Consider the following 27384-nt stretch of genomic DNA (forward strand, 5'->3'; position numbering starts at 1 on the left):
TCTCATCAAGTTAATTTTGCAAATACCTGCAATGCAGGGCAGACTTATGAAGTGGGCCATTAAATTAGCGCCTTTCAATTTGTATCATTCCCCTTTGAGGGTGGTCAAAGGCCAAGCAATAGCAGCTTTTTTGGCAGACTTTGCAGGTCGTGAGGAGCAACCGATTGGGTGTATTTCTTATGTAAGCACCCGAAATTGGTTAATGTTTTTTGATGATTCTACCTCAGGAAACAGATCGGACGCAGGTGTCTTGTTGGAAGGACCAAACGGCCAAAGGGTCAATTTGCAGTTGCAATTAGAAGCCATGACCCATAATTCAGCAGAATATGAGGCTTTAATCTTGGGATTGGAGGCTTTGATAGCCAGGAAAGTTCAGTCGGTTATCATAAAAGAGGATTCTCAGTTGGTGATTAACCAGGTAAACAAACAGTATGTTTGGAATTATCCCCACCTACGCAGGTACAAGGATTTGGTAGGTCGGTTGCTATCAAAGATCTCCGAAGTGATAATTGAGTTCATCCCTAGAAAAGAAAATCAATTTGCAGACGACTTAGCTCAAAAAGCTAGCAAGGGAATCTCAAAAGATATTTGTGCAGAGGTCGGTCCATAGACAGAAGCTGGAACCGACTGGAGGACAGAACTTGTCATGTATTTACAAGATCCAGGAGCAAATGTACCGATCGGAATTCGATTGGAAACTTTGCGATTTCAATTGGTAGAAGAAGTGCGATATAAAAGAACATTCGAAGGATTACTCTTGAAATGTTTGGGGCTCAAGCAGGCTTTGGAGGTGATGACAGAAGTGCACAGTGGAATTTGTGGAGCTCATCGGGCAGGTCTGAAATGAGATGGGCTATCCATCGTTTAGGTTTCTTTTGGCCAAAGATTTTTTTAAGACTGTATACAATTTGCCAAGGGTTTCCAAGAATGTCGGAGGCATGGGCAATTGAATCACCTGCCCGTCACAGAATTACAGACTATAGTAAAACCGTGGCCCGTTAAATCTTGGGCTATGGATATCATTGGTAAAATTCATCCTCCATCATCCAAACATCATTGTTTTATTTTGGTTGCAACAGATTATTTCACCAAATGGGTGGAGGCGGTTGCTTTGAAAAATGTGGATCAGAAGGAGGTGATCGATTTTGTGCTGAATCAGATCATATATAGGTATGGTATACCTCATTCAGTAACAACCGACCAAGGTTTGGTCTTTACTGGGGAGAAGTTTTTGAGTTTCTTGGAAGAGTTTGGTATTTGTCCGAATCATTCTTCGTCTTATTATCCCCAAGCTAATGGGCAGGCAGAAGCAGCTAACAAGATTATTATTGGGATTATAAAGAAAACGATTGAAGGGAACCCAAGAAAATGGCATTTGTTATTATCTCGAGCCTTGTGGGCGCATAGGAAAAACATAAATTCTGCCACAGGGTTTTCACCATATCAACTCACCTTTGGGCATGATGTTGTGTTGCCAGCTGAAGTTCAAGTTTCATCTGGACGTACAAGCTTTACTAATAATGAACTTACTGAGGAATATCAACAAATGATGTTGCAGCAATTGGAAAGTCTGGATGTCAACCGACTTCATGCAATTGATCAAATTGTAAAGCATAATGAGATCAGGGCTAAGACTTATAGAAAGAAAACTCTTACAGAAAATTCAAAGAAGGAGACCTGGTCTGGAAGACTATTCTTCCAACATATAAGAAGATTGATCAATTAGGAAAGTGGTCCCCGAATTAGGAGGGACCATACATAATTCAAAAGGAGATCGGAAATGGTGCCTTTATTATTATAAATCAAGAAGGTAAAAGGGTACACGACTGTATTAATGCTAAATATCTGAAGAGGTACTTTCCTGCCTTTTCAGATAGCAAGAAAGCATGAAATAGTAATTTTAATCAGAACCTGACCTCAAAGAGTTCGGACCCAAAAAGGGTTCACTCATCAGATGTTGAGTCGTGCGGAGAATTACTTTTTTCTGAGTCAGAATCTTCATTCCAGTGATTAGGGATTAATTCTGGTTCTTCATCAATAAGGTCCTCTAAGCTAGGTCGGTACTTCTCCCACTGATCTTGCACCTTCTCAAGATCATAGTCGGTGCGAGCTTTCATGTCTGTCACGGCTTGGCGCTCACGATCAACAAGAGTGCGTAATCTTGAAAAGACTGCACGATGATTGAAGAATGTATGATCCCAGCCAAGGTCTGGGAGAATGGCTGTCACATGGTGTTCAATCAAGTCCATGCGATGATCAATGTCGGGAAGGCGACTTTGTATATCTCGAAGGGTCTCATATCCTTCTAGCACATTTTCCATCAAGCGAATAACGCGATGAATGGTTTTTCTGCCGCATTTAGAAAATTTGAATTTGAAATCTAATTGTTTGAGTATGCATAGCAGGTCTTCGGCATGGCCCCCAACTGGATGATTACCCACGAAGAAGGGTTGAATAACACCTTGCCGGTTGTTTATAGGAACGTGAGGGCGATCGTGTGGCATTTTGGAGATCTACAAGCGTGCTCAAATTTCAGTTTGTGGCTAAGCGTATGTTTGTTGTTTTGCAAGGGACTACAAGCGTTTAAATAAGAGATGATGTTGGTGTTGTTCCCTGAAAGATAGGAATTTTGGAAAGCGATCCTTAATAAAAGGAGAAAAATTTATTTACTAAGTCAAGGTTTCCAAAATTTTACAAAAGAGATCCTAGAACAAGTTTAATCTGAGACTATTTGTCTTCTGTTCTGGAAAGTCGCCTGTTATTGGCAGCCGACTGATATTGCCTTATGAGTTTGGATCGGGCGTGAATCTTTAATTCCTGGTCCAGGTTGGCTGCATTGGTCTTGTACCGATCAATCAGGCGTTGCTCGTCGCTTATGTGGCCTTCCAGGACAGACTCTTCTTGATAAAGTGCCCTCAGTTCTGCTTCTTTTTGTTGGATTGATCCCTCTATTTTTGCCTTGGCATTGTTAAGGCCTTCTAGTCGGCCAGGCGCATGTTGAATAGATTCCTTGATTTTGGTCAAGGAAGCCTCCAGACTTATTTGGTCCAAGTCGGGCAAGGGTGCTCCAGTTGTCAGAATTTGAGCAAACAAAACTTCATTCCGAAGTTCAGATAGTCGCTCCATCAACTGGTGAAGAATGGAGGTAGCAGCCGACTCTGAAGACATGTGAAACAAAAGACCACCAATGGCTTGAAGGAGACTGTCAAGCAAGTCTGATCCCAGGTCGGGGAAAGATTGGTCAACAGCCTGTGCAATTATAGTACGGACGTCCGTCGGAATAGGGACAACCGACAAAAGGGCTAAATCAGAGCATCCCTGAAAGAATGAAGGTTTATTTCAGATTACATGAGGTACCAATATCAAGAATCAATTGTGAAGGTTGTACTTACCTCTGGACGGATTGTGGTCACTGAAGGTGCCAGTATGGCCATAGGTCTGGAAGGCTAAGCGACTGGTACTGCGATGGCCGACTCGTCGGCTGCTTCAAATGGACGTTGTGGTATGGATCTAGGTCCCTGAATGATGGAGATATAGTGATTTAAGGATCATGTAAATATTAACTTATAATTTGAAAGAGGGAATCGCAAATTTCTATCAGATTAACAGAGGTCTCTGATTCAGATGAAGGAATCTCTTGTAACTCTTGTAAGAGTCCCCTCGGTTGAACAGGCATAGGTTCGTCTGCCTGTCTGTTCGCTTCTGGAAGAGGGTCTGCTACCCTTGGGTCGGCTGCCTTTAGGACGGCTGCCCTCACGTCAGCTGCTCCTTGGTCGGGCGCTTATGGGGCGGCCGCGGCTGGTTCGTCGGGAGCGATTTGAATGGCCGCATCAGGGACATTTCTGTCTTTTGAAGCGACCACATCAGAGGTGTCTGCAGCAGAGGCGGATGCAGGTGTGGCCATTGACGCCATATGAGGCAAAGATAAGTCTGAAGCGACATAAGGTAATCTACCCATCTCTAAAGCAGTCGCCTCACTGGGGGATGAGACCCTTGTTGTTGCCCGTTCGGCGGATGAAGGCGTTTTCTTCGAGGCCCGGCGTTTGGTCGGGGGTTCAGGTTCGTGTAGTTGGTCGGTTGGTGGCTCCGCTGCTTTATTTGAGTTGGAAGCAGGTTGGGCGGTTGTCCTGGCTGGAGTTAGACTTGAATATAAAAATAAAGATTAATAATATGGTAAAGAAAGAATCAAGTTAAGGTGAGAATATGAGTTTATAACTGGACAAGGTCGAGTCTTGGGGGCCTGACCTAACGAGCAGTCTATCAGGGTCGGTTGATTGTTTCCAGAAATGGGAATAGCTTGAGTCTGAGGAGCTCTTCTTTTCCTCTGTGGAGTGCCCGACCCAGTACCCTGCGTGATTAATTTCCTTCGGGTGTTGGTCAGTGGGGTCGCCCCTATATCAGTGCAGGCTGGGGTCAAAGGATGCCCAGCAGGCGATCTTTGTCTGGAGCAGTTAAGGCCCAAGTAACCGACCACCATTCACGAAAGGATTCGGCTGAAGCTGGAGAGGCCCAGAAAGGAATGTAAGAGTTGGAACTTATATAACTGGCAAGTTGGGATACATAAGGAGCGATCAATTCAGGGATGACTCTTCTATCTGGACTTTAAATTATTAAATGTGGATAGGCAATGGGACCAGGCAAGCCTTGTTGGCATCCGAATTGGCATGTCAAAAACTGAGGTTGATAGCTGAAGGTATAAAACGCTTTGTGACCCTTCTTATTGATTTTCTTACTGACAAATAAGGACCTGGGCTTAAGAGCAGCATCCAGGAGAAGGAGTAAGTGGGATGAGGAAGTGGGTCTGGTTCGGACAAAGGTGAAGATACATGGAATGGCCAAAACAGGCCAGATGCATAACCAATATACCTCCTATGTACATAAAAATGGGAGTTATTACGACCATCGGCAAGAATGGCAGTTATAATAGGGTCGGACGCTTGGAGGTTGTTCCGACCTAAACAAAGTCGGTTAAGGGCTATTCTTAGAGATTTGTCAGGTGGTGGTGCAACAGGAGGGTGGCCGAGTTGAAACGCTTCAGGGAAATAAAGGCGGAACCACAATTCTAAAAACAAAAAAGGGCCTGACGCAGCGGTATCTAATTTTTTACCGTCCTTCTCTGTAAGGCGGGTGCTAACCCTGGATAATCCTTCAAAAAGATTGGCAAGGAAAAGAGTGCCCAGAGAGAAGAAACGACCAGAGGCTATATGTATGGCCAAGTCAAGATGAGAGGGAATGACACATTTCGAAGGGGAAACGATGACATACCTACAGAGCCAAAAGAGCAGGAAGGTTGTATGCTTTCGGTCGGTCACAGGGGTATCATCTGCTCCTTGTTGATCGCTTAAAAATTTGGTCCAGCCCCATTCTTTAATGCTAGCCAGAGACCAGCCTGGATGGTCTGCACTGGGTTCTTGTCCATCTAGGGCACCCATTACAAGGTCTTCTCCTACGATTGGCAAGTGAGCGATCATGGCCACATCCATGAGTGTGGGGCCAATGGGGGCTGTTGGAAGAAGGAAGGCGCAAATCTCAGAGTGCCAAAACGCCGACATTGCTAGAAGAACTTTCTCATGTAAATGACATGGGAGAGTAGACATGAATATGGCTTGGTCGATGTGTTGACTTTTCCATTGATCTTGAAAGTGTTCTGCGACCCTTTTGTACCAGGTGCAGTAGGGATCCTTGGGGTCCATCAGATGGGTTTTAATGTTATCATGAAGGCGGACTGCATTGTAGTTGGGATTGTTGACAGCTAGTAAGTTTCGGGCTTCCAGGACTTCTCTCATTCGATTGGAGTCTTCAGGAGTAGTGCAGTAGGGGCGAATAGTTGGAGTGAGCATTTTCGTCGCCACGAAAGTCGTTTCAGGGATTGATCCGTCGAAATGAAGGGCAAGAATGAATTGATTTGCCATGATTTGGGGTCGCAGAGATTGCGATTAACAAAGGCTAGTATTGAAGAAATGAGAGTTTTGTGGCACACAACGTGTTGCAATAACTTATCGCAGTTGCAGAGGCAATTCCTCAATGGGGTTGTGGTTTACGAACTTCCAAAACGGCGATTGAGAAATGGCGTTTGAAAGTCCGATGGCGGCGGGCAAGTTGTTACGTATGAAAATTAGAATTAGGTTAAAAAGCCCAAGTTAAAAGGAAAATTGGGCCTACAATTGAGTTGGTCGAAATGATCGAGGGGCATTGCGGAAAATCAGGTAAAACAGACGTATTTCTTTGGAAATAGCAGGTCGGAAGGTCCGCAGGTCGGAAGGTCCGCAGGTCGGAAGGTCCGTAGATTGGAAAGTCTGCAGATCTGAAAGTCCGCAGGTCGGAAGGTCCGTAGATCGGAAAGTCCGCAGGTCGGAAAGTCCGCGGGTGCGGCTGGACCAACAAGTCGGATGGTCTGTAAGTCGGGAGGTTTGCGGCTGGACCAACAAGTCGAGTGGTCTGTAAGTCGGGAGGTTTGCAGCTGGACCAATAAGTCGGGTGATTTGTAGGGCGGAAGAGCTGCGGTCAGACCAACAAGGCGGAAGGCCTGCGGTCGGTCCAAGAAGTCGGAAGATTTGTGGTTGGATAGGCAAATCGGTTAGTGTGAAAGTCGGATACTGTTGAAAGCGAGTGAGAGTAAGAATTCAGTCAGCTGAGGACACGTGTCAGCAGAAGAAGAGTTGGCAGACGGTTGGAAAAGAGGCGTTGTAACCGTTCGGACGACGGTTTCCAATACCATTTCTAAAAAGTATTTAAGGATTGAGATGTGCAACTGACAAAGAATCTTCAATCATCTTCAAACGACATCAAAGTCAAGAGATTCGGGGATCATCATTTAGATTTCCAGTATTTTAATTTCCAATTAATTTTCTGTACCGTACAGTGTTTAGAGATTTCTAATCTCAGACGCTAAATATATCAAATTCGAAGATAATTTCCTATTTTCGAATTTTACTTTTTTATTGTTGAAAAAATACAACAACTACCCACTTAAATTTTTATGCTGAACTCAAATATTGTGCAGTATTTGAGATGGAGTGAGTATATAAATTCGGAAGTGTAAAAATTATTTACAATGCATATTTTGTGAAAAAAAAAAAATAAACATATATTTGATTGATAGAGAAAGTATTTACTAAAGTGGCTTTTATCAAATGTCTAATACTTCGTCATCCCATATAAAATATCTCTATTTTTTATTTTTATCTAAAGAATTTATTTATTTCTTTTAAATATGATTATAAACTTTAATCATCTTCTAAATTTAATGATTTACAATATTTTTAATTTTAATTAAATTATTTAATTATCATAATTTTAATTTAATCTATAATTATAGATAAAATTTTGGTATCAACTGGACAATTTGATTGGGGACGGAAAAGAGTATTTCATTTTGAAATATCATACCCAAAATCAAGTGATGGATAGACTAAGGAATAACTTAAATAACAGAAACTGCTTCCTAAGAAAGGACTCTTGAAAATTAATGGTAGAATTGACTAAAACCTAAGTTTGGTTTCAAATTTTTTTTATTTAAATTTGATATTAAAATAATATCAAAGAAATAAATAGTAAAGAAATACAAAAAAGAAAAAAAAAATTATTTAAAGCAGAAAAGCCATTGGCTTAATTTATTTTTACTTATAACTTCATATTTCTATTTCTGCTAAACAAGCAAATATATTTATGCACATATAAATTTTCTTATTTTTTATAAACTAATTTATAGTAGAAGTTTCAAAGCCATCAAAATATAATTTAAATTGATTTTAATCAGATATATCATAATTTAACCTACAAACAATTCTCATTTTACTCAAACGATGAAACCAAACTTCAAACCACAACTACCAACTTACAACCAAATGCACAGTAAGTACCAGTTTACCTGTATTTTTTAACTTTAATTTTACATCACTCATTTAATATATTATTCAAAATATTATAAACAAAACATATTTCTCATTCAAAATATTACATCTCCATATCAAAGACCTATTTATATTAAACCTTTTTGTTCTCTTCCCCAAACAACTCAAAATATTTACAAAACATGGCCATATTCACACCACCAAGTTATTATTAATAATCTAAAGCTCTGTTTGCACGTATATTTTTGGAATTTTTGGCACTATTTCTACTGTAACTTTTCCAAAGACACAACATTAAATATATTTTATCTCACAAAACATCACAGCAAATACTGAGTTTTTACTATTTACAAAAAAAAAAAATTAAGACTCGGCATCCACAACAAAAACAATAACAATAATAAAAGGGTAAAACGAACATGTATTTAAATACTAGATCTGGACAAATTATGTGAGGGGCTCCATGAGGTACAAACCAGACAAGAAGATTGTTCAATATGCGATAATGAGAACAAACAGTATAGTGTATTAGCTAGCAAGCGGCCTCCCTCGTTAACACTAGCACACTACACAAGGGATGGATCATAGGCATACATAAATGAATTCATTAGAATAGAAGAAGATAAACAGTGGGGGGAGTTCTTTCCTCGATTAACAAAAATAATAATAATAAGAGATGGGAACACACCCATTTTCCCAGTACTTCAGCACATAATTGGAACAATCAATTGAACACAACATTTTGAACATTTGTAAGCATAATCAATCTATTAATGATGCAAATGTACTTAGCACAATGGAAATCATATAAGTTGCATAGGCGCAAATTAAATCTGCCTAACATATATTGGAAACAGTTTATAAAAATTACCTCCAATGTACAGTCTTGGGAAGGAAAATAAATTAGAAGTCTCTGTTTAAACAGCTTCAAAATAACATCTTAATACAGAATTACGAAGCTAGTATCTTCTGTTGCAGACGGGGTGAGAGAAAACATCAAATACTGAAGATGAAGATTTTTAACACAAAAAAATCTTCCAAGTAAAGAAATATGAAGAATTGCTGGAGATGGACAATTTTCAAGTGCAACAATTAATCAGGGTGTCGAGGAAAGTCAAGATTCAGTACATCTAGCAAGCCATGAAATCCTTTGGCCTTTTATACTTTAAAAGGACAGAAAGACAACATATACTTACTAACTACAGTGAAAGAACTTCGTAGGTTCAAGGATCAAATATGCACTTTTAAGATATATGCATCGTATAAGAACAACTTTATCACAAATTGTACTGTGTTCTATGTTTTCTGTTATGTGCAAGACATCACAATCAAAATTTGATGAAACACTCACCCGGGTTTGAAACTTAAGTAGAAGAAGATAAAGCACAGCAAACAAAATTAGCTTGTGATTCGTAAGAAACTGCTTGGGCACACTTTGGCATACATCAAGGTCTAAAAACATAGGAACAAAATAAGCTCACCTTTGTAGTCAAGGACAATGTGTACAGTATCAAAACGTGCTCATAAAAACCGCTTTCTGTCGATGGGTTTCAAGATCTGAAACGAGCACATCAAGCTCTCATCAATGCTCATCATAGCACCGGCATTATCAAACTCGCCACAATAATTGGGAGCAGAAAAGATTGTAACGAGCTGTCTGTCAGCAAAAAACTCATATCCATCTTCCACAACCTGTTCAAAAAGTATCCATTTGGACGGCGGAACTAACCGAATGACAGAATTAAGCAAACAATATAGTTAATAACAATACCTGGTGAGCTCGGCAAATAAGGTCCATCTCATGCTGTGCCAAAAATTCAGCCACTTTATCCGCACCAAATGTGTAAGAGACACCTCTATCATTCAGTCCTCAACCACTGATTTCTCTACTAGGGTCGGACCAAAGTAAATCGCATAGCAGACCAGAATCAGGTACATCAGTTGGGCGCGGCATGTTTCTTATTTGGTCTAAGTGTGTCAGATCAGGAGACAAACCGCCATGCATGCAAAGTATTTTATCATCTATAAGAGCTGCCACAGGTAGGCAGTTGAAACAATCAGTAAATGCTTTCCATAGTCTAACATTGAACCGACGTTTACACTCATCGTAGAATCCATATATCCTATTGATAGAAGCACTCTCATGGTTTCCTCTTAGAAGAAAGAAATTTTCAGGAAATTTAATTTTGTAGGCAAGAAGAAAGCATATTGTTTCTAAACTCTGTTTGCCACGATCTACATAATCCCCTAAAAATAAATAATTGGCCTCCGGAGGAAATCCCCCATACTCGAAAAGCCTTAAAAGGTCTCCATACTGCCCATGAATGTCACCTGGAAAGCACAAACAGATAATAAAATGGGAGAAAGAAAAACATCTTAATTGCCCATGAATATAAAACAAATGCATGAAGAGATGCCGCATTGTGTACTAATCAGCCATTGCTTAGGTATATCACTGCACTGGCTGATTAGCACACAGAAAAATTATGTCTTAAGAACCTAACAATACACTCTAAATACAGAGTAGTAATCAGTAAAATTATGTCTCAAGTACTTCCAGAGCAGTGGGTATTATCTGGGCCAACTATTCAAATTTAGTGCTAAACCGCTATCTGAAATAACAATTAAGGAAAGCTCACAACAGTAAAAAGCAAACTTTCCACTCCTAAAATCCAAGTGAAACCCCAACCTTCATGAGCACAATTCAAACTGATTTACATTGGGCAAGTTCCCCCATGCAGCAGTCCGTACTCCATTTTAAAACAGAGGGGCGGAAATCACATTTCGACCCTAATTCATCGACTATGTAAAATTCTTCAGACACAAAACCACGAAATGCCACGCAAAAGATAAACAAACTAAAACCTACATTCGAGAAAAAGTCGCGTGAAAACACACAACGGCAGAAAAATAAAATAAAAATAAAAATTTAAACAAACTACCGCAGATCTTAATCGGCGCTTCAAGCTCGAGAAGATTGGCCTGGGAGAGGAAGATTTCGCGTGAAGCCGTACAAAGAGCACGGATCTCCGTCTCCGAGAGCTGCACCTGACGCACAGTCCGCGCGTTGCGGAACTCCAGAAGGCGGTTGATGATGTCATCCAACAAGGCAGGATCTATCCCCTGCCCATTCGCCGTCATAGCTGTCTCCCTCCGAATCGCAGTAGAGTAGATTTAAGCGAATCAAACACTAGATCCTAGTCGAGACGATCACTGGGATGGGTGAACGAATAAAGCTGGTTAGGGTTTGGGAAGGAAGAACGGAGGGAGAAAGAGCTTTCAACGAAATAAAAAAAATGAAAGCGAGCGATTTTTGCGTTTGTTTGAGAGTTTGACTTTGTATGATTTGGAATTGTAAAATTTCTGAGTAATTAAAATAATGGTATAATATGATATAAATAATTACAGTATTACATTAATTTTTTAAATATAAAAGTAGTTTTTAATATAATATAAAAATAAAAAATTATTATTTTTGGAATAAAATTTACTCCTTTGGTCCTACATATTATGTCTACATTGTCGTTTTCGTTCATCCCACATTTCATGTCATTTTTTTTTAAAAAAAAATTATTATACACTTTAATATCATTTTAAAGTTTTTAATTTATTTTTTTAATTTTAATTAAACTAATTAGTTATCTTAATCTTAATTTATAATTATTTATATTATAAGATAATTATTTTCACTAATACATTATTAATTATCTACTAATTATATCCCTCCTAAAATACCGTGTCTATAGTGTAACAGACACGGTACGTGGGACGGAGGAGTAATATATTTCGTCATATAAGAATGTGTTATTTCTAATGTTCTCTGTGCACAGTATTATTTTCTCATTTAGTAATTATATTATTTAACATAATAAATATCTTTACAATTTGAAATATACTCCTTCCATTCACATCCAAAGTATATATATTTTTTGGCGCGGTGATTAAGAAATAATAGTATTTTAATTACAATGGGTAGTTAAAAGTAGTGTTGTGACATTTTTTCCCTTATTTTTTGGTATAGAAGTAATGATGTGATGTAAAGTAAAAATATTTATGGAAAAAATTGAAGTATTTAAGGGAAAAAATCGTTTTGATCCCAATATGACCAAAATTATCAATTTTGGTCTCAATATAAAAATTTTATCAATTTTGGTCTCAATATAATCAAAACTCATCATTTTTTGTCCCAATATAAAATTTTTATCAATTTTAGTCTCAATATAACCAAAACTCATCATTTTTTGTCTCAATATAATCAAATCTTATCTTTTTTTGGTCTCACCGTCAACAAACCGACGAAAAATGCTGACGTGGACTTGCAAGATTGTGCAATTTTTTCAAATATAAATATAAGATTTGATTTCTTTTCACGTCTGGATTTTCCGTCGGTTTGTTGACAGTGGAACAAAAAAAGATAAGGTTTAATTATATTGGGACAAAAAATGATGAGTTTTGGTTATATTGAGACTAAAATTGATAAAAAAATTTATATTGGGACAAAAAATGATAGCTTTGGCTATATTGGGACAAAAATGATAAGTTCTGGTTATATTGGGACCAAAATTGATAAGATTTTTTTATTGAAACCAAAATTGATGAATTTTGGTTATATTTGGACAAAAAATAATTTTCTCCCGGTGTTTAATGAAATGTATACTTTGTAATTGGACGCCCCAATATATAAATATATATATATATTCTAACCGGACAGAGGGAGTATTACATAAATATTATTATTTTTCTATTACACAATATATTTTTATTTTTTACTACAAATTAATATATTACTAAGTATTAAAAATCTAAGTGAAAAAAAAATCAAATGACACTCTTGGGAAAAAAATCTATGTGCAAAAAAACCAAATGACAACAAATTATATTAACCGTATGTCTTTTTGAGTAATTTTAACAGTTTAAAAGCACTTTCAACTTTATTATATCGAAACATTTTTTTTTTATGAAAAGTTGTTTTTATAATAATTCATCCAAACACAAAATCAAATTGTTTTTTACTTTTACTTATGCTTCTACTTTTGGCTTCTACTGCTTATTGTTTAAACCAATCCAAACGACCGTTAGTCTAGTATGGGTTTGTTTGTGGAGTTTTGGGATAAATTTTACTTTTATCAAATTAAATATTTATTTTTATTTTATTATGTTACATTAAAATTAAATTTACAATCAAAATATCACATTATATATATTTATATCATATCATATAATTATTTTAATTAAAAAATCTATTATTTACAACTTAAACTAAAATTATAATCCCATAAACAAACACGACCAATAGCACTAGTTACTTCCTTGCATTTTTTACAAAAATATGTTAATTAGTACTTAAGTCAAAATTTTATTGATTTAACAGCTTAATAATACTTCATAGACCTAATAGTTACGTGGTGATAAAAACTAATTGATTTAGTCGTTATTTTGTATTTCTCTCTCTCTCTCTATATATATATATATATATTTTTATCTTTTTATTTGAGTATCTCAATATTGTAAGACTATATATGGGTGGTAATTTTATTTTTTATTTTTTTTAAAAAAGTAAAATACTTAATTTTCTGCAATATTAATACTTAGTTTGGCATCTAGCATAATTTTTTTTCCTTCTCTTTAAATAAAATACTTTTTTTTTATCTCTAAATTTCTAATTTCTCATATTTTGAAATTTCATCATTTATTTTCTCTAATATTTACCTACTCATTTGTTACGTAAATTTTCAATTTCTCCAACCCCTCCCAATTTGGAATTTCATCGTTTCTTCTTTGCTCACTCTCATTCATCTTACCTCTCATCCCAAACTAACAGTTCCTGTGAAGAAGACGTCGTCATCATTTTTTTTTTTTTTTCCAAACGCGCATACAAATTTCAAGTATAGTATCCAATTTTTTTGGGTTCAGTAATATCTTCAAAATTTAGTTTTTTCTAAATATTGTTACTTTTGGGTTAATTTTGGGAATGTATAGATATTGCAAACTTGAAATAATTATATTATGTTTCAAATGTGATTCATTTTTTTCAAATCGCAGGTACGGTATATGTATATATTTTTCTGTGTTTGCAATATTTTGAATTTTTTTAAATATTGTTAATTTAGGATTAATTTTGAAAATTGATGATTGTTGCAGCTTTATCTTTTTCATCTCATATACTAGACTTATTGAATATGGAAGATGAGATACGGAAGGTTGGTGGAAGTAGTATACATGCTTTGGAAGAAACTCCTCATATTGGAAAGAAATATAATTCAGAATAGGATGCATATAAGTTCTATTTGGCTTATGCTAAGAAAATGAGTTTTGGCACAAAACGACATAAATTTCATAAGGATCAAAACGAAAGGATAATTGATAGATTATTTTCTTGTAGTACCGAAGGTAAAAGGGGAGAGGATAAAAAAAAAACATCTATGTAAAAAATCCACGGGCTATAACAAGATTTGAGTGTAAAGCTATGATGAAAATTCGTTTGAAAGACGGTGTCAAGCATCAATTATCTGGGTTCATACCTGTACATACGCATCATTTGACCAATCCCGATGAAAGTCATTTATTTAGGTCACATAGGAAGAGAGATGATGCTCATGCCGCTCAGATTGATATGGCCGAATGTGTGAGACTTACCCCAAAAGTCTCGCATGATCTTATGGTTAAGAAAGCGGGTAGCCGAGAGAGTTTAGGATTTATTGGCCAAGATTCTAAAAATTACTTGCGATCCCAAAGAACAAAGAACATGGAAGCTGGGGACATTGGAGGAGTGCTAGGGTGTGTTTGTTTGGGGGTTTAGATTTTGAGTTGGAATTTGAATAGTAAAAATTTTGAATGGTAATAGTTGCATGATGTGATATAAATAGGTGTTTATGTGATATTTTGAATGTAAAAAATAATTTTTAGAATAATAAAAAAAAAAAATCGGTATTTGATGTGATATTTTTGGGGGAAAAATATTTGATGAATAGTAAGATTTGGGTGAAATCCTACAAACGAACACACCCCTAGAATATTTGCATGGGAGGCAAAGTAAAGACCCGAATTTTTCTTATTTGATTCAAGAGGACGAGGATGGATTGATTACAAACATATTTTGGGTCGATGGCAGAATGAAACCCGATTATGCTGATTTCCGTGATGTAGTTAGTTTTTATACTACATATAAAGAAATAGAGAAAATCATCATTTGGTCTTGTTTGTGGGTGTTAATCATCATAAGCAAACCGTTGTTTTTGGCTCAACACTTTTATACGATAAGACGATTCCATCTTTTGAGTGGTTTTTTGACACTTTTGCTGACATCATGAATGGAAGAAAACCTACTACGATATTAACCGACCAAGATCATGCTATGGCTAATGCATTGGCTTCAACATGGCTTGAGACTCATCACAGGTATGTAACATGCATTACTTGTTTTTTTTTTTTTTTTTTTTTTTTTTGTAAAGGTAGATACTTTGGATCGAATTGATTTGTTTCATTTTTGTTCAACTTTTCAAGTTATGTATTTGACACATTTATCAAAATGCTGCAATACATTTGAGTTCTATTTTTTCTGAACATAAAAGCTTTACACATGACTTCGGGAGATGCATATAGGATTTTGACGAAAAATGTGATTTTTTGGAATGATGGAATGAAATGTTGCTATAATATGACTTGTTGGAAAATGATTGGTTGAAGCGATTGGTCAAAATTAAAGAAAAATAGGCTTTTGGTATACGGACGCCAGTTCTTTTGGTGTTGATATTACAACGACACAGCGCAACAAGAGTATCAACAGTGTCATCAAAAAGTATGTCAATCATAAGAACAACTTGCGAACTTTTCTTGAAAGGTTTGAGAATTTGGTAGACTCGCCGTTAGGAACAATTGAAAACTGATTTCAAAGCAAAAACGAGCGCACTTGTTCTATCTATGGTAGTTCAACTGTTGAAGCATGCTGCAAGCTTATATACCCCATAAGTGTTTAAGATTTTCCAACATAAGTTGTGCAAAAATTTTGATTGTGTTGGAGTTGTTAGTAGCACACATGATACTATTTCAGAATATCAGGTTAGTTATCTCGGAAGATCACAAGGTCATGTTGTTACATACAACTCATATGACGATACTTTTTTTTTTTTGTAGTTGTAAGAAATTTGAGTTCTCCAGAATTTTATGTTCACATGGACTTAAAGTTCTTACAACTCATAATGTTTTAAAGATTTCCGATCAATATATAATGAAAAGATGGGCAAAGGGTATAAGAGTTGGAGTTTTACATTGTAGAATGACTTCCAATGAACAAGGCCCGATGATCCTAAGAAAGAGTTACCAGAGCTTCAAAGAGTAAAGAAACATACGAGCTTATGAAAGATATCTTCATAAAAAAAAAAAACTGAAAAGGTGAATGAACAGTTACACAATACTAAAGTAATTGCGAGAAATTGCATTGCAAGGATGGAGAATTGCATTCAAACAAAGGCGATGTTGATGTGAAAGAATAAAGAGTAAAACAAATCTTCTTATGAGTAAAAGACCCAAAAGTGGATTGGAAAAGAACGCAAAAAGAAAAAAAACAATCTACAGTACGTACAAATGAGACGTTACAGTTTGATAAAATCACTCGGCAACTGGTTAATTTTCAAATCCAAAATGTATTTTTTTAACATACCGCTGACACAAATTATTTGAGAATATTATTTGTTATGCAGTCATTGATGAATGTTATGTATCTTTAGCCGTCTGGCACTATCTTGCAGCCTGACCAAAATATTCGGCCACAAAAGGTTTTTTTTTTAATTACTAACTTTATTGTATATATAATTGATGAACGGGCTACCTCAGTATTGTATTTTATCTAAAAAAAAATTTAAAAAAAATTATCTGAGTATTATTTATTATACAATTACGTGAGACATATGTTCGGCCGCATGATATTGTGTTGCGGCCTAATCAAATTATACGGCCACAACAGGTTGTTTAATTACTATTTTTTTAACAGTTTGATAAACTCTCGGTGATTATTGTTGCTGCACATTTCCAATAACTCTATTGCAATATTATGCCTTTGTTCTGTGATGTTTGTTGGTTTTTTTATATAACTATGAAAATTAATTAGCCAATGGGAAGACTAATTGTATGTAGATTTTCTTTATTGATTTTTTTTATATTATATATATATATTTATATATATATATTTAGATTACGGTACTTAATCCCTCGGCAAATATACAATACCAATACCAAAATGACTTGAGTTATTCTATGAATTTTACTACTTTACTTGAGGTATTTCTTATAAAAATAATGATATTTTTCAATTGATTTATTTAGTGTATTTTTACTGATTTTTTTTTTCAATATTCTATAAACGTAGGTTCAATCAGCTTGTATTGGTGCTTAAAGTAGAGATCAACATTTAGACAATTAGAGAATGCTTAAAATTTTGTATTTTTGTTGCTTATGTCTGATGGTCTATTTGTTAGTCGTGGGACTTTGTTTTTGGAGCTGTACCGGAGATGGATTTAGCTAACTATAGCTTGAGATCATCGAAATCAGGTTGGGAATGCTTTTTCTCTAGTAGTCTTGTATCTGTCTAGTAAATTTGTTACTGTGTTGTCTTTGCATGCTTTGGATGGTTTTAGTTGGTTGGTTGATGCATTACCACTCAACTCACTCACTAGTAAATGAAATCTATTTTATTGATATTATTCTTATGAAATTGAGATTGGCAGACACTTGGTTGGTTGGTTTATGTACTACCACTCAACAACTCACTTAATTATTTGCTACAAGGCAATTTTTTTAGTGTAATGGAAGAACACAATTGTTACTTTAGTTGACATGAAAATATTGAAGCATAGTATTATTATGAAATTATGATTTCATACCCCTCTATCACATTGATATCAACGTCCCTTTAAGCCATCGATTATAATAAATCATCACACAACACATTACCATTGAGTATAATTAGTAATATAGAACTAAGATCATCAAGATACTATCAGTATTTTATACACAAACTATCCAAAAATGCTTGAATTCGACAAGAGATGTCCAACGGGTATACAAAACAAAATCATATATATATATATATATATTACACTCCAATAAGATAACCAACTATTAGAAAATTCATACCCTCCAAATAATCTACAAAAACAACTTTCAATATTACTACACCGATAGAGCACACCCTACATAGTCGCAAAATTGAAAAAATAAAAAAAGTCATAATAATACCATAACTTAGAACAATATTCACTTTGATAACAACATTTGAGCATTGAAAAAATTCTCCTTGGGGTTTGTTCGGTTTCGAAGTCCATTTTTGGACTAAACTCAGGATGAACAGACTTTGACCGAACTGAATGTCCAGTATATGAAAATGTCATGCTTTCTTTTCAAAGGTCCAACCGAGAAGATTACTGTTAAAAAAAAGATATATCTGATCAGGTAGAAAAAGAAAAAGTGAAAAACATCAATGTAGTACACAAAGTTATTATTGACCAAATAACATCCAAACACAAAGTTCAAGCAAATTAAAAATGTTGAAATTCAAGCACATACTATTTTTAAAAAAATACAAACTAGGAAATAAGTAATAAATAATTTAAAATATATTATGTGAAAATCTCAATGGATTGAGAATCTTAGACAGAAGCTTTCTAATCAAGATTGAGCTTAGAAAGAAGTACAGATGGATTCGGCGATTGAACATGGTGAAGTTTATTTCTCAAACATTTTGGTTATGACAATGATCATGCAACAAAATTTTGGAGCAGGGGAACCGGCTGAAATTTAATTTCTAAATTCTTTAATAATAACTAAAAAAAATATAGAATTCCTTTATACAATCCAAATACGAAATTTGAAAATTTTAAACCCTAAATCAACAAGAGCTAACTGAAATTGAAAATCACCAGTATTAACAACACTAAATCGAAAAACCAATCACAAATTTTACAAAGCGGAAGATACGAGGGGCCCACGACAAAAAATAAAAAGAGAATCTGCAAAAAAAAAAAAAAAAGCAAGAACAACGTACCTGAACTTGGCTGGGGACGATGAGGCCTATGGATTGAGAAAACGAATCTCACTGAAATTCCAATGATGGATTTAGAAATAAAATAAAAACAAACGCACCCACAACAACGATGACTAGTGACCGGAAACTCGTTCCCTGGACATGGACAGATGAGAGTTTTTCTGCCGCTAGAGATGGAAGAAGAATGGACTGATGGCATAATGGACAATCGAAATAGAATTCAGAAGGACGAATTTGTAATTATGGTTAAATATATTTTACCTTATTAAATATAAAATATATAATTTTTTTTAAAAAAATTGGCCACACGTTGGTGGCATTGGTAGGGATTAAGGGACCGACGCTTATTAGGGACCGACGATCCCCACCCGACTATATATATATATATATATACGGGCATCTTTGGTATTAAATTAATAGAAAAATAATATAAAACTCTCATGTGTATTGTGAAGTTGCTAAAAACTCCTTATGGTTTTAAAATTTCAAAATATCTCATTGTAGTTTGTAAAACGTTGCAGAAAAACTCTAATTCGTTAGGACTTAACAAGGAATGTGTGTCACGCGCCTCAAATGTGAATTTTGGTCCAGAAAGTGATAAATTTGTCTGTAAAGTTACTAAAATGATCATTTGACTTTATTATATACAATATTCTCTCATTCCCATTCTTTTACTTCACAACGTATACTTCTCACCCAAAATCCAATACGGCTCAATTATTCTACAACGTCTTCTCGTCACCCGATTTCGACTTAGGATTCCACAAACTTTGGGTACGTCCATCTCGAACAGTAGCTTATTTCAATAATGATTACCCATCTTACCATTTTACCGATTTTATCGTTTAGATCTCGTGTTACCAATTTTGGGTTTGGGTCTGTCGATTTGATCTCCGAATTGGATTTTTTTTTGGGTAGGTAGTTTGGTTTCAGTAATTCATTTGAAATATTGAAATTTCTGTCACTGAAATTTTATGATTCACGATGTTGTAATTTTTATTTAGAATCAATTGAATAAAGTTTTGAATCGCTATTCTTGAACTGCATTTTTGGAATCCTTGCCACCTTTTGAATCAAATTGGATGTTGTTAAGGATCTATACCAATTTCAAAATTGTAAATTTTGTGGTACTTTGCAACGAAAGGGAGTGAAGCTGATAAATGAATTTATTTGGATCCAAGTAATCTTATGTGTTTGTATCATTTTGCAATCATTCTAATATTTACTATTGAATATGATAAGAGATGTTGTTTAGTGGCTCGAAATCAAAGTCCCATGGGGAGGGGGGAGATCTTGAACCGAAGTGGTATATTCGTAGGACAATATAATGTAATAATAAACAAAGTCAGCAAGGAACATTAAACATTGAAATTGGCAATCTAATAGGCATTCAACATTATACAATTGACAACATTAAACATTGAAATAGATAATCTAATAGGCAATATACAAAACGTTCCAAACCCTATCATTATCCACGACCATTGAACATAACAACAAGATAACGAAGGTAAAATATGCATTTGCCGACACAAAACAAACAAAAGGAACATAGCGCTTCATATGTCCATATTATCCGGCACCATACGACCAAAGTATATAATATGAAATAGTCCGAATCTAATAGGCATTCATCACAAACGGCATACTAAAATAGCATTTCATTCTCACGAACGAGCACTCGAAGATCCACCCGCTGATAGCAGTCGACGCTTTCCCGGCTTAAGCGAGAATCTAACGCTTTGGAGAAGCGAGGATAATGTTGGACGCCGAGATGCTCCACTCCTATCCCTTGTCCCCAATGGACCCTATGAATAGGCATTTCGTTACAACGGATATCTGTAACATATATTCACACATGTATGCATATTTCCCACAAATTAATACAAGAGAGTGTTGTTGCCTTACTGACTAGACCTGAGATGACTATGTCGTTGGTGTGGATTTCGGAGCGGAATGGGTGTTGGAAGCCACCTAACGAGTATGTTGCAATGATAAAAAGGACATCACGTTTATGTCATCCAAAAAATAAGATCTAAAAAAATTCCAGAATAGTCCGAGTGAGTACCTATTATGTCTGGTGGCGGTTATCAGACATCAACCTGAATGGGTTCTCACTACCAAAAAAACTGTTTTCTATTACGGCCGGAAAATCGTAACAAAAAGCCATATTTCGTGCAATTTGCGTATTTGCTACGCCTTTGTTACGACTTTTTTCCGTAATGTGTACTCGCGTAACGAATGTTTTTTGCCACGCCACTTTTCGTAACTATTACGATCGGTCAACGCTACCTGAAGTATGGTATTTGTTACGATGTTTGTTACGAATTTTCTCTCGTAACGAAAGGTAGATCCTTCCGCGCGTGTGGCAGGACTTTTAGTTACGGTATTTGTTACGGAAGTTCCTCGCGTTACAAGTGTTTTCCATTGACCGGTTGTCAGAACTTGGTTTTTGTTACGACTATTTGTAACGGCATTGAACCCCGTAAAAAAAATATTACCTACTTATAGTCACGAAACCGTCTGTAACAACAAATATCCAAAGACCACTTTTTGTTACGATTTTCTGGCCTTTTGTTACGGAAAAATAGCGTATTGTGAAAAACAGGGGGTACGCTGCAATTGAAATTGTTCGTAACAAATGGACCTGCTGTGATGCGTATGATACGAAAATAAATTACGAATGCAAAGATTGCTATAAACATCATCATCATTACGCCCCGCGCAAACATTAATTCATATTAAAATCTGAATTCCATACCTACCAACAAAGTAAAGCAACCCATAGAACAAGCCTACTAGTATCTACACATCAACAACCTGTTCCGCAAAACGTGCTTAACAGTTCAAACACAAGTAAACAACGCAATAAGCAAATACGGTTATCCATCAATCCCATTAGGCACATTTTTCACCATACAAATTCAAACCACAAAGGTCTACGCATCAATTCCAGACATAGTTCAACAAAAACTCAACACAATCCATCCAAAGACAGGTTCGACATTCAATCCATATGACAAACGGGGCAATTAACATGGGTGTATCGGTACCAACATTTCAAGCCCGGCGCATGAGCTGCAATTGCCAACACAGAGATTACTTTAAGTCATACTTCTTATAAATTTCGGAAGGCAATACAAGAAAGGTATTAAAGTAGATCCTTACGTCCTTGTAGCTCCACTCAATAGGATCTTCGCCGACGACATCGCGAAGGGTAGTCGCCCCAGAAATGGTCGGCAAAATAAGGGGTGTGTCTGGGACTGACGCGGATGTCACGAAGACCTTGACCAAGGAAAGTGTGTCACCTACAGCATTCACAAGAGCAATTTTCGATTACATTCAAGCATATATATCAACAGACGTTCGAACTGTATATATAACATGTCATAACACAGACATTATAAGTGTAATACTTTGGAACTAGAACAAGAGGAGTACGTACATTCAGACATGTCGTACAGTACATGGTATTACATTCATGAGTTAGGTAGCGAAGCACATTATACCCTAATTTCCTATGTAATTGCAGCTTGATCTTTAAACCAAACATCCTTCAATAAACATGGGTCGTCATAATAGCAGTTATTTTACCACCCCTACATTAACAGTCTACATCGCTTTGGAAATCCACGGATCGTATCATTGTATACTTCTACACTTAGTGAATCCATGCTAATACGCAATATGAGGCCTGAACAGTCACGAAAACCTACGATATCTCGCTGAGGCATATTAAAAGTTTAATTAAACATCCTCAAAGATACCAGACCAACCTGGCCCAGGGGGGCAGAGCAGAAGTCCCTCTGCAACAACTTCTTTGTCACCGGTGCGGGATAATAGAAGCACATGTGTGCCGACCTACAACAGACAGGGCATATGAGTTTGATAAGGTAGTACGCAGTCAAGAGTAGCCTAAATTAGACACTGCACTGATGGAACATCCCTATCATCATGTTCCTGTTGGGGTTAACAGTGTCAGCCTATTGTAGTGTTATACTGAGAGTTCAAATAAGGACATGCTTTCGGCAAAGGAACCACATTACCTCCAAAGGGCCCTCTGAATCCTGAAGCACTGCCCTTCGAGTGGAAGATGTTGGCTTCATGCTTTGACCACGAGCATCGCGCTCTTTCTCCCACTCTGATGTGATGGACCGGAGTCGCTGGAGCAGTGGCGAGACCCGAGATCCCTTCCGTTTTGTCACTTTCTTTGTGGGATTGCGGATGGGCGATGGATTCCTGCTTGCGGGATGAGTTGCCTCTAGGGGGCTGTTACGTGCGGATGCCCGGGTAAAACGTCTTGCGGGAGAGACTGCCGGATCCTGTGACCCTCCAACGGCACCACGTTGAGATTTGCCCATAACCTGCAAGACACCAGTGTTAGTTGGCAGTATGAAAACGTATATTAGGAAAGGTTGAAGGAAGACATCATACGTCCGAACACCATCATACCAAAGCTCCTTAAGATGGAGATCCGTGTGTATGCTGCAACCACTATATCTATCTATCTATCTATATGGGACTGGAAGATGGAGATTGAGATGGAAGACGTGTACTATAAGAATTTTGAGATAGATATACATATATATATATAGAGGTACAGAAATGGCTCTCTACCCCAATTAGAGGGATACAAATAGGAATAGTACACAGCACCAAAGCCACAAGATTCACTGTATCTGTTTCCACCAAAACTGCATTTGCATCATCTTCTTCTCACATTACTACTCTCGCCCTCATCCTTTACTCTCTACTCTCTACTCCCTACTCTCAATGCAAAGTGTAAATAAGCCCGGGATTTTATCCTTAATTTATAGAAATGCTATAATGAATATATGTATGGGTGACTGTATGTGTATACGCATACTACAAATGCAGGATAACGAAATCTGATAGTAAATTACCTACGATTAGAAAACTGAACTGCAATTCAAGAAGCATGCAACTTGAGGTATTTCGCAATTCATAAATCATGTTAACAAAAACGAAATTTTGTGTATAAAATCTTACAAAAGAAGTGCATAATAGATAAAATAATTTTTATGAGTGCAACTGACCCCTCGATCTGAAAGCGAGAATGTGACACTTCTCAATTCATTCACATTTGATAAAAGAACACATACAACACTAATAAAATTATGAGAAAAGAATGGAAAATATTTTGTGCCACGTACTTGAGTTCTTCTATTCAATGTAAGTTTCGCACATAATCCATTAAACCAAGATCTATATGGATAAGCATATTTAAATACAAAAAAGAACATAAAACATTGAAATTTTTAGTTTACCTATCATAACTAGAACATCCATGAGGATGTTATCAGCTCCTATATGCTTAAAATCTATGTGTATCTTATCATCGAAGTACTTACATAAATGATGGAAAAACACGTTTGTCATATTCTGATATTAATCAACATAAATTCAAGCATGATGGTAGCTCATCCAACACTAAACATACATCCGAAAGATTCCTACCTTCTAAATCATAAAAAATATGAACAAAAAAACTAGGACAGAATGAAGGTTAAACAATCAAGCTACTACATTTCATTAAAAAGATATATAATTGAAAACACAACAATAGGTGACAAGTAGAAAAACAAGAAAAACTCCTCGGCCCACTTAAACATATTACCCTACCGTACAACTATATCAAACATTCAATTGGAGAAAATAAAATTTAAAAATGAAAGAAATTGGATGGAATGAATATAAAAGATATTTTTTTTTAAAGAACCTCTTTAATTAAACCAATATATACTAAATATATATATCACAAAATTATCTATATATCTTATATATACATAGGAACGCACAGACCCAAACTAAAAGAAACCTACCAAATCCAACCATCCAAAGCCTAAACATGATTACAAAAACCATAAAATCCCAAGCAATTCGGCAACTCAAGCCATACCAACCTCCCACAACTAGACTAGATTAACAACAAACCCACTCCTTGAGAATAAATATCTCCTATAACCAATATTGCACCAATCATCCAATCCATGATCTCCAAACCGCAAACTCAAGCGCAAGGATATAACAAGCCACCAACCAAAAGGAAGAATCAACCAAAGATCACACCTGATATGTTCAATCCTCAATGCAAAGCCAACAATAAAAAAATCTACCTCCAAGAATCAAAACTATAGATGAAATCCCATGATGAGAACTAAACTCACAATATCAAAACCAGAGATGAACTTCCACTGCATCTGCCAAAGGAAACAACAAATCAAATAATGGACTGCTTGGATCAATCCAGCCTCCAATTCCATGACTTAAAGAAGCATCAAAATCAAATAAAACAAAAGTCACCAGCAACTCAGAGTTGAGGAGAATACCAGTCTAGATAAAAAAATAATGAAGTGGAATATCAAATGGATGCATAAGAATCCAAGATTCTTCCTTCAATGTTGCACACCCGAAAAACCATGCTGCCAACACCAACTCTGCACACCCCTCGCACTACTCAGTTACCTGGATGACTGTCAATCAAAATCTGATTTGAATAACTTGCCCATGCACCAACCTATTCGATCAAAGACGAACTACCATACACCAATATCAGCCTCCAACTCCATGACTTCAAGAAGCACCAAAATAAAATAAACAGAAGTCATTGGCAACTCAAAACTGAGGTTACTACCACCCAAGATATATGCATGAAACCAACACTTTCCAAGAATGATCACAACCAAATCGAACACAAATCACAACCATCTCACCAAAATTCTCACAATCTAGAGTGACTCAACTGCCACACACAAACAACAAGAAGAGCAACAAAGGCCAACAACCAAAACAAAATGCAGACACCAAAATAAAACAAGCCAGGTGAATGAGACATAAATAAACCAGAACATAGATTAATTGAATCATCAACCACAATCAATTTAAAGCTGAAAATTGACTCACAAGGCTGATGTAAAAATACTTAGAGAAAAATGTTTATGCTCGTTCTCTTATCTTAACTTTTCCAAATTTGCTTTGCTGGTCTAAAGCTTCTTCTTTAATTTAGCAAACTCCTATTCCAAGAAAATAAATATATATTATATTTCAAACCTATGGAAGCTACCCTGTAAGAACTAAAGAAAAGAGGAAAAATGCTAGAAGACAATACATGTATAAAGAGAGTAACAAATATAATTCAATAAAAGACTTTAATTTGATGCCATATCACAAGTAAGAAAAAGGCCCGCAGCGAGCTGATTTATTTTGCTATCCAATAAGAAGCCTACAATCTTATCAACTCGGAAGATATATAGAGTTGGTTTTGGATCAAGGGGGAAGAAATTAGCCGAATGAGCAATTGATCGAGCAGGTGGAGTGCAAGCTGAAGAGGCAGTTACGGAAGGGTAAGTTTGGGGATGGAGAGAATACCTACCAAATTAACCCGAACTTCATACTCAACTAACTAGTCAACACCATCAACACCGATGAAAATGAACAATAATGTACATAAAAATGGGGAAACAAATGAGAGGACAAATGACACTTATAGGGCTAGGAGGGTGAGGACACCTTCGCCGTCAAGGGGATAGGTGACCAATTGTCCCTGAAGAGGCATTGGAGATGGCGATTAAAAGTCATGACACCATTGTCGGCGCTCGACTCATAGGGCGAAGGATAGGGAACCTTTTTTATTCTCAAAACTATAAGCGAATCAACCATAACAGATGGTCAACAAAATCGAAGGACATATCGAGTACCAAAATAAGTTGGTGGTGGCACCTCAACTCAACAGTGGTGAGCTGTGACGGCTGACGAACACCTTCGATTTCACCGGAAGGATGTAGGGCTTCGAAGTCGCAATGTCTATGAAGATGAGTGGAATAATTTTTGAAAGTGTGAATATTGTATAACTGAGGATATAAAAAGCATATGTTTTTTGTTTTTTTTAATTTATTTTAATATAATTAAAATAAATAATTTTTTTATTAATAAAAATCATTTTTTTTTCCTTTTCTTTAAATTTATTTTAATATAATTAAAAAGAATAATTTCAAAAATAAATTTATACACCATTTGTTACGAAGCACAATCGTAACTAATGTTATTTTGAACAAAGTCTACCAACTTCGTTTTTGTTACGGATTATTTTGCGTAATTAAAGAACCAGAAACGTTGACCAAGATAATATTTTTTTGTAACGGAAGTTGTCGTAACAAAAACCATTATTTGTTACGATGTTATTGTAACGAACCGTCAAGCCGTGGCGAAAGACCATTTTTTTAGTAGTGTCTCATTCGACATATTTTCCTAATTTGAAGTACATTGCAACGACATAATAAACAACACATTTATGGGGCACCAAAAATAGAAATTTAAATGAGTTCTAGCATGTACATGTTCTGTCTGGTTACAGCCATTAGACATCTTTCCAGATGGACCCTCCTTGAATCAATTTTTCTAATTTGATGGCGGAAAATATCAGCAATTCATATGTCAATGCAATTGACCTTAAACAAAAAAAAAAAAAAAATA

The 27384-nt window shown here is 36.0% G+C and overlaps 2 protein-coding genes, 1 long non-coding RNA gene and 1 pseudogene across 3 annotated transcripts; all 4 read right to left on the minus strand.

The window, feature by feature from the left end:
* Window positions 1–2639: 2639 nt before the first annotated feature.
* LOC127244334 (uncharacterized) lies at window positions 2640–3604 on the minus strand. Its single transcript, XM_051264821.1, has 2 exons — window positions 3393–3604; window positions 2640–3318 (listed from the first exon to the last, which is right to left on the minus strand). Exons 1-2 carry the CDS (start codon window positions 3432–3434, stop codon window positions 2728–2730), a joined length of 633 nt encoding a protein of 210 aa, XP_051120778.1. The 5' UTR covers window positions 3435–3604; the 3' UTR covers window positions 2640–2727.
* A 5652-nt stretch (window positions 3605–9256) lies between these two features.
* Window positions 9257–11163, minus strand: LOC127244377 (serine/threonine-protein phosphatase PP1 isozyme 2-like; annotated as a pseudogene).
* A 10495-nt stretch (window positions 11164–21658) lies between these two features.
* Window positions 21659–22648, minus strand: LOC127244336 (uncharacterized). Its single transcript, XR_007837152.1, has 3 exons — window positions 22337–22648; window positions 22060–22199; window positions 21659–21969 (listed from the first exon to the last, which is right to left on the minus strand). It is a non-coding gene; the product is annotated as an uncharacterized LOC127244336 (long non-coding RNA).
* Window positions 22649–22806: 158 nt separating this feature from the next.
* On the minus strand, window positions 22807–26571 carry LOC127244436 (uncharacterized). Its single transcript, XM_051264984.1, has 4 exons — window positions 26422–26571; window positions 25080–25112; window positions 22938–23255; window positions 22807–22851 (listed from the first exon to the last, which is right to left on the minus strand). The coding sequence occupies exons 1-4, from the start codon at window positions 26569–26571 to the stop codon at window positions 22807–22809; spliced, it is 546 nt and encodes a 181-aa protein (XP_051120941.1).
* Window positions 26572–27384: the final 813 nt, after the last annotated feature.

This window comes from Andrographis paniculata, unplaced genomic scaffold (assembly GCF_009805555.1).
Source record: "Andrographis paniculata isolate CXL003 unplaced genomic scaffold, ASM980555v1 Contig9END, whole genome shotgun sequence".
Taxonomy (NCBI): Eukaryota; Viridiplantae; Streptophyta; class Magnoliopsida; order Lamiales; family Acanthaceae; genus Andrographis; species Andrographis paniculata.

Excerpts from the sequence above, each read along its gene's own strand:
- LOC127244334 (XM_051264821.1), bottom strand. The coding sequence starts at position 3,434 with ATGGCCATACTGGCACCTTCAGTGACCACAATCCGTCCAGAG. Across the intron at positions 3,319-3,392 it reads TGACCACAATCCGTCCAGAG|GGATGCTCTGATTTAGCCCT; the intron begins GTAAGTACAACC and ends TCATTCTTTCAG.
- LOC127244436 (XM_051264984.1), bottom strand. The coding sequence starts at position 26,571 with ATGGTTGATTCGCTTATAGTTTTGAGAATAAAAAAGGTTCCCTATCCT. Across the intron at positions 25,113-26,421 it reads CTATCCCCTTGACGGCGAAG|ATGCAGTGGAAGTTCATCTC; the intron begins GTGTCCTCACCC and ends TTCCTTTGGCAG. Across the intron at positions 23,256-25,079 it reads TCATCTCTGGTTTTGATATT|GTTATGGGCAAATCTCAACG; the intron begins GTGAGTTTAGTT and ends GGTGTCTTGCAG.